Raw genomic sequence first — 14167 nt, 5'->3', positions numbered from 1 at the left:
GATTTGAGCTATAACTTAGCACATAACCTCCTCCCGACCAGGTTTGGTTGACAGCATAAGATACCATGGTGATATAGCGACACTAAAACAGATCCACTTTCGTGTCACAGTATAGGCCTACCCTGGCTTTGAGCGCAACATACCTCGCTAACCCACTAATCGAGATTCGTAGTATACCCCACTGGACTGATGTGTGACAGCAAACCGACAGTACTCAGTGACCTTGAGAAACCGAGATCTATGTGAAAAATGGCCAGTTTTCCTTTAACATCTCAGAAACTTCTGTTTGGCCACTGACTCACAGGAAGTGAGACTGCAATGAGTGCTTTCTTGATTTTCTTTCATTTTCATTTTCTCATTTTTTGGACAGATGTCTTGTACTTCTGTAGTAGCAGCTCGAATTAAACATGGCCTCTGAAGCTACAGGATCCCTCCCACATGAATAAAGCACAGCTAACACACTGTTTTGACTGAGTAGTACAATGTAATGTTCTAGCTTTGAGTAAAGCATTCCTAAAAACAACTTTTTGTTCAGTTTGTTATTTGCTCTGTCAGGAAGGGGATCAGGCGTGAACAGCCCTTTTCAAGTCCAGCCACAGATTTTCCATAGGATTGAGGTCTGGGTTTTGACTCCACTCCAGAACATTCCAACAGTGTAGTTTTCACCGCATGCTTTGGCTCAAAGTCTTGCTGGAAAGTAAATCTTCTCCCAAGTTGCAGTTCTACCAGAAAGACTCAGAGAGTTAAACTGCCGCTTGAAGGTTTTATTGTATGACAGAATTATGTAAATACAAGATTTAAATTGTTAAAAGTCTTTGGCATTGGCCCCATCAGCGGTCCAGGCGTTATAAAGGCTTGACCAGGCAAATCCTAAGATGAGCCATTATAAAACAAGTGAAAGCTGCTGATTGGCTGAGGGTAATGAATGAATGGTGTAGCATTCAAGTTTTCTAGGTAGAACTTATGCTAGAGCTTTCATTTCTCTTGCAGACCGAATCAGATTGTCCTCCAGGATATTGTGCTGAATTTTACTTTTACCGTCGAGAAATACCCCACAAGATGCTACCACCACCATGCTTAAATTAGGGATGGTGTGTTTGTGGTGATATACAGTGTTTAGTTTCCGCCAAACATAGCATTTAGTCTGATGGTCAAAAAGCTCAATTTTAGTCTCATTAGACCAAAGAACCTTCTTGCATTTGACCTCGGAGTCTCCCACTTGTCTTTGGGCGAACTTGGATGCCACCCATCCATAGAGCTTTGATTGCTGAAGAACTCGGGCAATTGTTGTTGTATGCAGAGTTTCTCCCATCTCAGCTGCGGAAGCTTTTAACGCCTTCAGAGTTGTCATAGGAGCCTTATTGGTGGCCTCTCCCACCAGTATTCTTCTTGAACGGTCACTCAGTTTGCGGTGGCCTGCTCTAGACAGAAAATTATATATTTTTTAATTAATTAACATTACTTTGTAGAAATTTGCTTATCAGCATTACATTAATAAAAACAGTAAAAGGGGAAATATCCAAGGGGGGGGGGGTGAATACTTTTTATAGACACATTATATAAGGAATAATAAAGAAAAGATAAACAAAACATCACATGTAAAACAGAGCATGCACATGAGTGTGTGTGTATGTGTGTGTGTTTTACTGGTGTTCTCTGTGGCATGCATCTACATCTAGCTGCGACTCTGTCGCTGTTCCTTGCCTAGTAATATTCTTAGAATTTGATTGCTCTGAAACTTTTCAAAGTTTGTGTGGACAGTTTTCAATTAATTCCAGATTTCTTTAAATTGGCAGCATTCACTAAAAAAGTGACATTGTAACATTGCACCTAACACACCTGCAGAAGTTAGTGAGGTTGAATGTATGAGACACATGATGACATTGACCTGTCTAAAATGGCATACATAAACAAAAGCTTTGTGTTTGATCAGTCAGAGAGCTAAACAGGTTAATTTGTTGAGAAATCAAGATCTGTTTACCACCATCTCAAAGTCCAGGTCACAAGTGGGGTGTTAGTAGGCCTAAGGACAAGACAGTATAAAAGGTTTATTACGTTATTACATGTATAGCAAATCTATGGTCATGCCCCCAAAAATAATCTCCATTTACGCACTATTGAATTCGCCTTGTTCATCCCGCGGCCATTGTAAGCCAGAACGAGTCTACTGGTACACTTGCCATCACACCTCAGTCCAACAGATGGCGGTAATGCACTTTGTTTGATGCTGCAGTTTGTGGGTTCGAGTCTGGGTGAATGCAGGGCCAAAGATTATTAATGCGTAGGAAGATGGGTCATCCTAGTTCATGTCTATGAGGGCAAAGTGGAGTTCAGTCAGAGATGGGCTCTGGTTCAGTCCCCACCTGCACAAGGGCGTGTCACTGACGTATGACTGACATTTGAACACCTCGGTTCCACGCCAGACAGAAGCCGGAGTACAAAACAAACTTGGTGTACACCTTCATTAATGTTAGGGTTTGGAGATCATGATACCGTGTCCTTTGACTAGGCTTTGACAAATTCTTGGATACTGCCATAGACCTCAATGTTAAAAAGGGAGCCCGATCACTGCATAAATGGGGGATAGTGCCCTCCCCCTCGTGCGGGGCGTGTACTACTGCTACCCTATTTGCATACATTTCCAGGGACAGGAAATGGCCTCTCAGGAAGTATCTTCGTAATCAACCATCTTTGGCAGGGCTGCACTGTGTGGTCAACACAACGCAGATTACGTCTGGGTGAACTGCATTTAATAAAATCACTAGATAGGCTTCAACAGGACAGTGGCAATTCTAGACAAAATGATGTTGTGGCCGGGTTGGGCACAGACTCAGAGAGGGGTGGCGCATACACTTAACATGTGAAAAGTAAAACAATACTAAATTGTGAAGTATTCATCACCAACTATTTATTTTATGAAAATAAAATAAAGTAGCTCATCTGACCAGGCAGCTTTTAGGCCTTTTTTTATTTCTTTGCTACTGCAGAAGTCACAAATGCCGTGGACACCTTCTCACAACACAGATGGTGTGGAGATCAAGTGACTGACTGTTTTCCCCTCCGGTGTGGGAGTGGCCTGGATGTGCCCTGTCTCATTACTCTGTCTCATAACCACATAAGTCACATGTGAGTTTTGTTTAGAACTGCACACAAGCCACAAAGGCAAAAGTTTGATCACAGGGATTTGTAAAGGACATATTAACCAAAAAGTAGAAAACTAATATTTTACATTAAAATTTTTCATTTGTTTGCATGTTTTAATAATAATAAGTTTATTTTATATAGCGCCTTTCTCAAACCCAAGGTCGCTTTACATAGGCCTACGTTTTAGTTTTACTTTTTATTTAGTTTTACTTTTGACATGACATGAATTGCTTCAGTGAATTGTATTCTCGTTTAAGTTCTTTTTTTATATATTTAAAAAGTGTGAACATTTTGACGCAAATCTTATTACATAGGCCTACCCAGTGCCCCCATCTAGCTCTGCCCCTGCAACATGCTTCGTCAAGGCCTGCTGCATTACCAGGCCAGTGTAAGAAGATTATGCATAGCCTACCATGAGAATGTTTGAATATTAAAGTTCTAAAGAATATCTGGGTTCATTGAAATCAACATGGGATTTTAGAACCTTGAATGGTTGCAGAATGGAATTTTTTGTTAGAAAGTTCTAAATTCACTATAGGGTTACAACTTACAAGTCTTGGCTGTTCCTTCACATAAGGCCATGATACACTTGCACTCTGGCTATTTGTGAGTGCATGGATCATCATGTTTCTACTTTTTGTGTATAGCTAGGCTATTGTTTTGTTTCTTTGTTTTGCACTGGAATTGACCTCCTTGTAGCCCATCATCAAGATGTGGCAGTATAGCCTACAGCAATTCTGTCTTATTTAAAAATGTAGACTCAATTTATGCCTACTTGTTATTCAAGAAGTGTTGAGGTCAAACACTTAAACGATCTATTGGGTTATAAACTCATGCACTGTCCACGGCTTTCAGGTGCTGCGCATTATGGAACTCCAGGGTATTTCCACTTTCTGAAGTCGTCTGTCTGGTTCTAGGATAACGGCCATTTTGACCTAGTCAAAATTAACCCCAAAGACATGCCTTTACTTAGCAACAAGATGGTTATATTTTGTGATTGGCTGTGAATATTGGGATGGGCGGGGCGATATCATTTTTATCAAACCCCAACATTGCTTTCGATTCAGATAAGACAGTCACTTGAAGCGGCGCGAAGACCGTCGTCTGAGCTCTGAACAATTTCACGAAAAAGGGAGACTTAATTTGTTCTCATCATGAAAGCAGCATTTTTCGCCCTGGTATTTGCCCTTGTCGCCGTTATGGCACACGGGAAAACATGTAAGTTGTGATCTTTTATATTTATGTCGTCTTTCCTTATTTAGGCCAGACTTGTTACACGAATTATTTAATGTTAGTAGGCTACGGAAATAAGTTGAAATTGTCCATCCTCAAAGTTAGCCCACACTACACTAAGAGTATGTGACTCTCAGTCATAGCTTTATGATACTGTTACATTGTGAAGGATTATTTCCGTTTAGGTCTTGGTTTAGGTTACTTTCGAAATCTTAGTGATATGTTGGCACATCCCCCAAATCACGTGGTGTGTGTACCTTTAGAATGATATTATGTCATTCAGCCATAGTTTATTTTTAATCCAATATAATGAACAACAAAGAGGTACAAAGAGCACAAAACACTCAGCCCAGTAGTATTTCCCTGCCATGTTGTGTTATTGAGTTGTATTTCCTGCTTGGTGACTGTTGATAATCAATATCTGCAGTCAGGGTGATAATCACAGTCTTAAATGTTCTGTCAATCATAAGAATTGTGGGTCATGTTCAGGGTATTTATATTATCATGCTCATTTCTCTCCCTCTAGCCCCGCCAAAGGTGCAGGTATATAGCCGTAACCCTGGCAAGCTGGATGATACCAACGAAAACACCCTGATCTGCCATGTCAGTGGCTTCCACCCTCCTGACATCACCATTACCCTTCTGAAGAATGGGGTGGAGATTCCAGGTGCCCAGCAAACTGACCTGGCCTTTGAGTCCGGCTGGCAGTTCCACCTCACCAAGCATGTCAGGTTTACACCAAAGACAGGGGAGTCGTACGTCTGCAAGGTCAGACACTTGACCACGGCAAAAAGCTACAACTGGGGTATTGATACCTTTTATTTATTTCATTTAGCATTCATTGAACAATGCAAATTTGCAAGTAGAATGAAGCACAATTTTAGTTTATTTGGTAAAGAATGATTGCTCATACTATCCTGGAAGAAAGGAAAATTCTAAATAGGATTACCTTTTATAATGAAAAAAATAAAAAAATATTTGTCCTCTAAAAGATTTACTAAAGATTCATGAGTAAAGATTTGTTAGAGAACTATTTCTGAAGTGCTCTTTTCTGCTTTGGACAGAGCCTGACATGTGAGCTATGAAGAAGGCTACACACTGATTCCGTGGTCTGTTGGTAAGTTTGTAGCAACCTTGCACAATTGCACATGTTATCATCGTTAGATACCACTCAGTAGACATTATAATTGGAAGGCACCTGTCAAAAGTGGTTCAGTTTTGTTGTTTGATAGTGAATACAAATGGCTTAAAGATGATGAGAGTAAAGACCTTTATACATGCTGATGATGCACATTTGCATAAACACATACGTAGTCCAGAGTCACTTTGAAGACCTGTGCAAACTTACCAATTCTGTTATTTCATTCCATTTTGTATTGAATGATTATTTGTACTGTTTTAAACAACCATTTGTTAGTGCATAACAAAATGTGAATGTCAGAAAGTTAAAGGTGCACTATGCTAAGATTACTAAGATACTAAGAAATACTAAGATTTTCACCTTTTTGCCAATTTGATGGTAAACGAACTTGTAATAGGCAAATCGCTCACCTAGCATAGCTATACAGTATAGACGTAGCGAGTCACTACCGAGAAAACCAGCCATGCAACTTCAAGAGTGGCGGCCCGGCAAATCTCGCGAGTATCGTGAAACATTACTTGTCAGTAGATATAGTTCTTTGGAGATTTTGCCTGTTGTTAATCCTTCACCTCCACAACAAAATCATTTTCATTGTGTACAGGGGGATACGTCACAAGAATATTGCTATTTACAACAACAGAGTAAAATATAAATATATCGTGACTAGAGGGAGTTCTACAGTCACCAAAAATACCTAAACCTGCATAGTGTACCATTAACAACTCAATTCAGAGCAATATTGCTTGGAAAAAGCACACTAATGTAGATCTCTAGAGAAATTAAATTTTCACTTGACACAACCTTATCAGAAACTAGCTTAAACCAATCTAACTCCGTAGTAGGGTTGTTATAATCAACGGAAAGTAAAACTAGAAGTGAACATATTTAACTGAAACAAATATATATATATATTTAAAAAAAAACATCAGTTAATAAACTACAGTCGAAATCTAATTGGAAGTAAGATTAGTTTTCATTTTCTCCCTGGGTTTGTACTGTGGTTCCACTCTCTCCTGTTCTCTCTGTTCTTACCTTCCTTCAAGGAAAGAGAGGAACAAAGATTAATGGAAACAGTACAATGCGGATTAGATTCAAATACAGAGTAGAGTAAAGTCTGATATTACAATAGAATAGAAGAATAAGAGATTCATAGCTTAGTAAATCAAAATAGATACAAATAAACTAAAATATGCCCTGTGATGATTAATATTGATCTTTGTGGAACCTTAATTGCAATCTTTGGATGGGATAATCGAGAACAAGTGAGAACATTATGAATACCTTTTTTCCCACAGGGTTTCTGCAGTTTGGTGTTTCATTGGAGACAATTAACCTTTCCTGTATCAAGCATGGACTTCTCAATCTCCACCAATACTTAGAGAAGAGTGCTACTTTTAAGCAAATATGCATTGGCTGAAAACTTTGCCTACGTTCCATACAATCAGTATGGTCTGGTCATCACTTACATGTTTAAATCAAGATATGGTTCTTCAAACTCAAATATTCATTTTTCTCGCAGCTTTTACAGACATTGTTTTAAGTGCGCAACTATTGCCAGACTTTTAGATAATTTTTTTAGCTTAGTGTTGTACTTTCCATGACTATATTTAATTTTGTCTTCAAGGCTACTGAAAACACATTCCCTGATTGGTATATGTTTTTGCAGTGTTCAATGCAAAATTTCTCAAAATTAGTTCAGTTCCATTAAGTACTAAGCCAAAGTAAGAAGATAAAAGGAAGACAAAAAGCAAAAAGGAAGAGCTATTTTGGCATTGATGACTGACTGTATTATTATGCACAGAATTGTTTCTTGAACTGCAATAAAATTATTCTTTCTTTTTTAATCTCTTGTAATCTGTCTTTTGGAAGTGCTTTTTGCCTGAGTGTGTGGATTTTATTATTGCCTGAGTGGTGGGACCATAGACATATATATATACACACACACACGCGCACACATGTATGCGCAATTCCACACAAAACTGTCACGTCTATAATGGCAACTAAATACCATGGCATTGTGTTGGCGTTATTGATGTGACAGTTTTGCACGGAATTGCCCATGTGTGTGTATGTATATATGCATATTTTCAAACCCAGGAAGTTGTCCCACAAGGAAGTATTTTCCCCATTCCAAGCCGATGGCAGTTTGTCATTTTGAGTAAGCTCATACAGGTTTTTGTTCATTTGTCGTTGCTAAACCACCATAGTATGACTCAACTTTTGCTCAGACAACCACTGTCACAATCTTTGTTACACCCCCTTCATTCAAGACTGAATGTAAATTCAAAATGTTAAAAGTGAAATATTCAGCTGGAGGGTGTTCAAGTATGCACATATGACTGCCATGTATGTTTTGGTTGTATATGAGCATGCAAAGTCGCATAGTCCCATTAATTCTCCATAGACAAAACTACTTTACCCCACCTCAGCAAACCGTCTGGGACCCTGCACGTGACTGCTTTGGCGGTTCAGGGTTTATAGGATATCTACGAATGAGACAGTCATACAAATTCCACACAGGCCCATTTTGCATTAGCTCACTGTGGACCCACACCTTTCACCGAAAGTCTGTGTTGACTATGGTCTGGTATATACAAGTCGATCTTGCTAATTGTGTGCTTCAGTGTCTAGTTCAAAGTCTAGTAATGGTAGAGAGATAAGATAGATAGATAGATAGATAGATAGATAGATAGATACTTTATTGATCCCCAGAGGAAATTCAAGGTCAAGGCATACAGACATCACACACGCATTCACTAACAGCAGAAAAAGTGATTAAAAGTATATACTATAAAAATACAACTAAGCAATGAAGCAATAACTACAGAAATGTTCACATTTAAACATACGGAATACTGTAAATTGGAATTTTGAACCTGATCACAGTTTGTTGAGGAAAAACATGGATTTTGTATAGAATTGGGACTTGTAACCCTTGTATGCAGAAAAGAATAAGTATTTACCTGGCTAGTCATTTCATCTCTGAATTCAGGCTTGAAAGACGTGCCTGAATTAAGGTGTGTGGATTAAGATGTGGCAGTAGATGATTGGTCTATCAGATTTACCTATTGATTTCTTTTTTGTATATTGTTTGGCGCTATCACAGGGAAATGATAACAAGATTGGAATCAAACCTGGGTCCCTCTGGGCACTGAATATGGGATGGCCACGGAAGCCACTTGGGCCACAGCTCTCCCTACTATTTGACCTTAAAGAACTTCTTTGAATATCCTCAGATGTGAGCTTGGGACTTCTTGGTTTTTGTCTTCAGTTTAAAAACAAACTCCTACAGGGCTGTTGGAAAACCATACCCACTAACTTCATATGGTTGACAATGTGTGTATATCTGAGTGCGTACAGGATGGAGCTGAAGCAGCTGACAGACTGGTGCAGATCCAATAACCTCTCTGTCAATGTGGAAAAGACCAAGGAGATGGTAATGGATTTCATGAGAGCAAGCAAACACCAACATGCACCCATGGATGCCACTGGGCCCCTGGGCACAGACATGAAAAGGGCCCCCCTGCCCACCTCAGAAAGTTAGAACATTTAAATGTATTAATTTAGCAGACACAGTCATTAAGAAAGCAAATCAGTGCCCATCCCCTCTGGAGGCTGAGGAAAGCAGGTCTCCCCACTATCTCACAACATTCTACAGAGGCACCATCAAAAGTGTCCTGACCTACGGCTTCACTTCCTGGTTTGGGGGGGCTGCTGGTGCACAGAACAAAAGTCATCTGAACAGGATAGTGAAGACAGCAAGCAAGTGTTTGTGAGTGCTAGTTTTTAGGTACCTCTTTTTTTTAGTTTTTTTAAACCCACTGCCTGAAACTGATGAGGAACAATATTTTGTTTCTTCTGTGTATGTGAGTAGCCTACAAATGACAAAGTTTGCTTTTAAAACCTACCAACAATACATTGTTATCAAATCAAATAATGCAATGGTTGACTGAAAAATATAAACAGATGCCTAATACGTTGAAAATGGTTGAAAACAACGGAAAACAAACGCCCCAAAGAGAAATCTGCCCAGCTCCTTCTGCATTACTTGCCATTGGTGCAAAAAAACACAACGAGGCGTGTCTTATGGAACATACAGGAAAATAATACTTTCGCTTTCGATGTAGCATCGTTGCGCGCGGACGAAGGCAGACAAACAAGAAGAAGACGAAGGCAGACGAGTTGAAGAAATTTAGTTTGTGTCGCTCTTCGACGGAAAAAGGATGAAATATTTGCTTTGCTTTGCTATCCTGTTCTACCTGGGCAGCTGTGCTCTTGGGAAACAATGTAAGTAGGCTACTAAGAAACATACACGTTGGTATTCGCAGGCGGCGCAGCAACTACAAATAATAGTTGGCTTGAGTTGACCAAGGTCTAACTAGTAACGTTACAGGCAACGCAGACTTCGTTTTTGTAATTTTTACGTATCCCATAACCAAATCCCATAACCATAACATTACGGTACATAATGCTACATTTTAGTTGCTACAACTAGGCTACGTTGTTGTTGTTGGTCAGATTGTTGTGGGAATCAGTAGGCTACAGGACTTCAGTTCCGCATGTTCCATTAATTTAGCAAAGAGCGGCAGGAATCAAATTAGACTGGAAAGTCCCCAAAGCAGATGAGATGAAGCAACATTATGCAATCTTGGGGGGGGAATGCCCTTTGCACTCAATTGGATATACCTAACCAACCAGAGCAACGAAATAGCTTACCGTTAAACTAGATGTACCGCAGAGCGGTACAAAATATGACCGCCGCCAAGTCCAGCACTTTTTCCCCACAAAAATAAATCACGCTGAAAGGCATATTTGATTCTAACTGTCACTAAATTGCATTATCCACACTCAATTCTCACTGGTATCTGCTAGACAACAAGTACCAAAACATGATTAGTTCATAGATTTCACATGTAAAATTAATTTTATACAACCCCAACCCCATCTTGCCTGTTCATAATTCTTGAATTGTGTGCATGTGTGCGTGTACATGTTTATGTTTATGTGTGTGTGTGTGTGTGTGTGTGTGTGTGTGTGTGTGTGCGCGTGCTTGTGTGTGTGCCTGCGTATGTGCCTGTGTTTGTGCATGTGCATGCATGCGTACGTATGTCTACTGTGTGAGTATGTGTCACTGTGAATGTATGTGTGTGCGTGTGTATCTGTTTATGCACATGTGTGCATATGGAATGGGTTAACATGACCCCTGGAGGCAAACATACAGAAAAAATTGGTCACCCTAGGCCCTACGGTTCTCAAGATATTCACAGAAAACTCTGTTGGTGTACGGTCACTAAATGTACACATAAATTATTTTATTGTAAGGCCCCTCATGAACGAAAGCTCACGAAACTTGGCATGCATTCGGCGGGTGTCATAATGATCCTACACTTTCAATTTCGTGCAGTTTTGACCATATCAGCCAGAGATATTGTGATGAAAACACCTAATTTTTTGCTTTTTAATTTTTAACTAGGTGGCGCTATACATGAAATAAGTGGTAATGGGATGGGTTGACATGGCCCCTTAAGACCAACATACAAAAAAAAGGTGGTCCTCCTAGGCCCTACGGTTCTCGAGATATTCACAGAAAACTGTCTCCGGCCACCTACAGGCCAGTTGGTGTATAGTAACAGTCTAGCTACCCTCCTTTTTGGGGGTCCAGTCCAGCGGGGGGGGGGGGGCTACAGATCAAAACGAAAAACGATGGTTCCATGCTATCCATGTGGGGTTACATGCCCACCAAGTTCCGTGTACCCCGATCTTTCTGTGTCCCGGGAATCATTGACGGAAATTTGGACATGAAAAAGAAGAAGAAAAAAAAATCTCGCTGCGCGGCGGTCATGATAATATGCATTTTCCGTATGGGGTCTTAAAAGCCATGTATCCTTCTAGCCACAGCGTTTTTGTTTCAAACATAAGCCTAATCTAAGCGTGCTCAGATGACGTGATAGACCAGGCGCTGTTGCTCACCTGTCCATCATCGTAAAGCCCGATTTGATTGGTCCGCCCGATCTAGGGCGAGCATACTTGCCCCACAATGGAGCAATGCCAGACCGAACTTCCCGACCTCAAATGTTGTGGGCGGGACTAAGTTCGGAATGGCACCCAGGTTATAGAAATGGTAGTAGATCCCATTATATTCTAGCCTGACGAGCCAGACCCACATTTGCTAGATTTCTAGGCTAATGATATTCTCCATAGATGACCAAACATACTGTAGCTATCAGGTAAATCGTAGGTGACAGTGCAGACCTGTAGACAAATATAAATATTTGGGTAATTCTACAGAAACGTAGCCCACATGATTACTTCACTCATCTGCTGTAAGGATACACATAAGGGACAGCTTATTATTTATATTATTATTTTTTAAATGTATACATTTATTCAAAGTGTACATGTAATATATTTTTGTTCAATGGTAAGTTGTTCCTCGTGTTATGGTGATGTGATATTAACACCAGCGACAATTTCATTAAAAACTGCATTTAACAAAATGGCTGCTACAGGGTATAAAACAACAGTCTCACTATATTATGTCATTGAATCCATTTGTATTCTACCTTCTTTAATTTCCTTAAAAGTTAAGGAGGGCATACCAGTGAGCAGTGACTGACTAAAAGCTTCCTACAAAATCATGATATAAATGTAACATTTTCTGATTAATGAAAGGCTCTGGACTTAATTTGCTTAAAAATACAAAACAAATTGTGCAACACAACAGTGTTTTTCAAAGTGTTACAAATCTGTAAAGTATAGGGACAGAAAAGTGTACGTTTCTGTAGAATGGCCCATTTAATACATGATAAAATATAAGTAAGCATAGTGTTGATTTAAACGTTTGTCAATGTTTCATGTCTCCCTATGTCTGTCTCTGTTCAGCTCACCCTAAAGTGCAGGTGTACAGCCGCAATCCTGGTAAACTGGGTGAAAAAAACACACTGATCTGCCATGTCAGTGGCTTCCACCCTCCTGACATCACTATCACCCTCTTGAGGAACGGGGAGGAGATTCCAGATGCCAAGCAAACTGACCTGGCCTTTGAGTCAGGATGGCAGTTCCACCTCACCAAGCATGTGCCCTTCCACCCACAGAAGGGGGAGGAGTACGTTTGCCGTGTTAGACACACGACCAACGAAAAGAACTACACCTGGGGTATTGATACCTTTCATTTGTTTCATTTAGCATTCATTGAATATTGCACATTTGCAAGAAGAATGAAAAGCTTATTTTTGTTTGTTATTTGGCAAAGAATGATTGCTCATACTATCCTAGAAGAAAGGAAACAGGTCTAAATTCTGTTTCTCAATAAGAGACTATATATTTTCTTCAGTCATGTTTATCATTGTTTTAATATACATAATTCACAGTTGTTTTGCATTCTTTTAGAACCTGACATGTAAGATGGAGGAAGCCGGGGTAAAAAAAGGTATGTAGGCTACAGTATACTGAAACATTTCTCCTTGGACTTGGTATCTTTTTTACCAAGGTGAAGGGTTAATAGCACCATAAAATCTGTGATTCCTCTTGCATTGTTACAGGAAATGTTTTTAATACCATGTTTTTATTGATGTGTAATTAACACACTTTTACAAATCTCTATGTGAAAACACCTTGTTTTTGCTTACAGAATCCAGTAGTTGAAGTGAATCTCATCTCATCAAAGTGACACAACTTTAAACAACTTAAGACAATGACTTTCTTCTCCAATTTTGGCTCAGAAAAAGTGAGGTTTCCTATGCATTGCTAAATGCGAGTTTCCTACACATTACTATAAAGCCATTGCATAGTACCGGTAAATGCTTGGTGGTGGGACATTAAATAGTAACCACTAGATGGAGGTGTTGTATGCTTGAGAGAAAGAGCATGGCCATTTCTTTCTTAGGGATGTGGGTGATCAAGTCTTTATATTATTTTAGGTGATTGTGTTTGTGCTCCATGTTTGAAAGGATATCTCTTAGCTCTAAACCAGATCTACAAAATGTCTCTGATCACATTGTAATGAGGGAAAACACTATAAAAGCACTTTTGTACATGATGTAGTTTCACACTTAAGTGCTAGTGAATATGTTCTAGAGATAATAGTCCATGTTAGACAGAAGGAATATAAGGAACATAGACCAGCTCTAGTTTGATCTTCATTGTGACCTGGTGGAAGTAAACAGATTATTTTGCACTTCCCATGGCAAGACAATTACTTGTAATTGTTATTCTCTTGCAAATAAATAAATCACCCTTCTCTGATTGTGATGTCATTCATGATAACAAATGTGAACTTTTGAATTGGAACTGTACTTCTGCTGTGACTGATGATGTTTTATTACGGTTCACAAGAACACAAGTACAGAAAAGAACTCAAACCCAGAAACGCCTGCCTAATAAAAACATTGCACCGGTAAGGACACAAAGATGAAACAATGTTAGAGTGAAATATCTAACTGTTGCAAATGTATTAAAGATACATTTCAGATTAATGGTAGGTAGATGTTAAGGTCCAGATGGCATTAGATTCCAATACTATTATAATATGTATGTACTATTCTAAGTTTTAAAGAAAATGCCTGAAATGTTGAATGTGGATTCATTACAACATCTATGATTTGCTTGACTGTAGTGGGCTAACTTAATAAATGTTTCACTTTATTGAGT

General features: G+C 39.3%; 2 protein-coding genes across 2 annotated transcripts; both read left to right on the top strand.

Moving 5' to 3' along the window:
- The first annotated feature begins 4202 nt into the window (after positions 1 to 4202).
- Positions 4203 to 7362, top strand: LOC143135936 (beta-2-microglobulin-like). The gene is made up of 4 exons (XM_076296303.1): positions 4203 to 4362; positions 4904 to 5182; positions 5442 to 5494; positions 6814 to 7362. The coding sequence occupies exons 1-3, from the start codon at positions 4299 to 4301 to the stop codon at positions 5453 to 5455; spliced, it is 357 nt and encodes a 118-aa protein (XP_076152418.1). The 5' UTR covers positions 4203 to 4298; the 3' UTR covers positions 5456 to 5494; positions 6814 to 7362.
- A 2271-nt stretch (positions 7363 to 9633) lies between these two features.
- LOC143135934 (beta-2-microglobulin-like) lies at positions 9634 to 13757 on the top strand. The gene is made up of 4 exons (XM_076296298.1): positions 9634 to 9805; positions 12401 to 12673; positions 12908 to 12947; positions 13149 to 13757. Exons 1-3 carry the CDS (start codon positions 9742 to 9744, stop codon positions 12919 to 12921), a joined length of 351 nt encoding a protein of 116 aa, XP_076152413.1. The 5' UTR covers positions 9634 to 9741; the 3' UTR covers positions 12922 to 12947; positions 13149 to 13757.
- The last annotated feature ends 410 nt before the right edge of the window (positions 13758 to 14167 follow it).

The sequence above is a fragment of the Alosa pseudoharengus genome, unplaced genomic scaffold (assembly GCF_046254945.1).
Source record: "Alosa pseudoharengus isolate Yale_2024_CS ecotype anadromous, Long Island Sound unplaced genomic scaffold, YU_APseudo_1.1 YU_APseudo_1.1_scf_20, whole genome shotgun sequence".
Taxonomy (NCBI): Eukaryota; Metazoa; Chordata; class Actinopteri; order Clupeiformes; family Clupeidae; genus Alosa; species Alosa pseudoharengus.
The sequence above is the reverse complement of the archived record's forward strand: the minus strand, read 5'-3'. Positions and strand labels throughout refer to the sequence as shown.

What these genes read in the sequence shown, in the direction of transcription:
- LOC143135934 (XM_076296298.1), top strand. Translation starts at nt 9,742, where the DNA reads ATGAAATATTTGCTTTGCTTTGCTATCCTGTTCTACCTGGGCAGCTGT. An exon ending in CTGTGCTCTTGGGAAACAAT is followed by an intron (nt 9,806 to 12,400) that starts GTAAGTAGGCTA and finishes GTCTCTGTTCAG; the next exon opens with CTCACCCTAAAGTGCAGGTG.
- LOC143135936 (XM_076296303.1), top strand. Translation starts at nt 4,299, where the DNA reads ATGAAAGCAGCATTTTTCGCCCTGGTATTTGCCCTTGTCGCCGTTATG. An exon ending in TATGGCACACGGGAAAACAT is followed by an intron (nt 4,363 to 4,903) that starts GTAAGTTGTGAT and finishes CTCTCCCTCTAG; the next exon opens with CCCCGCCAAAGGTGCAGGTA.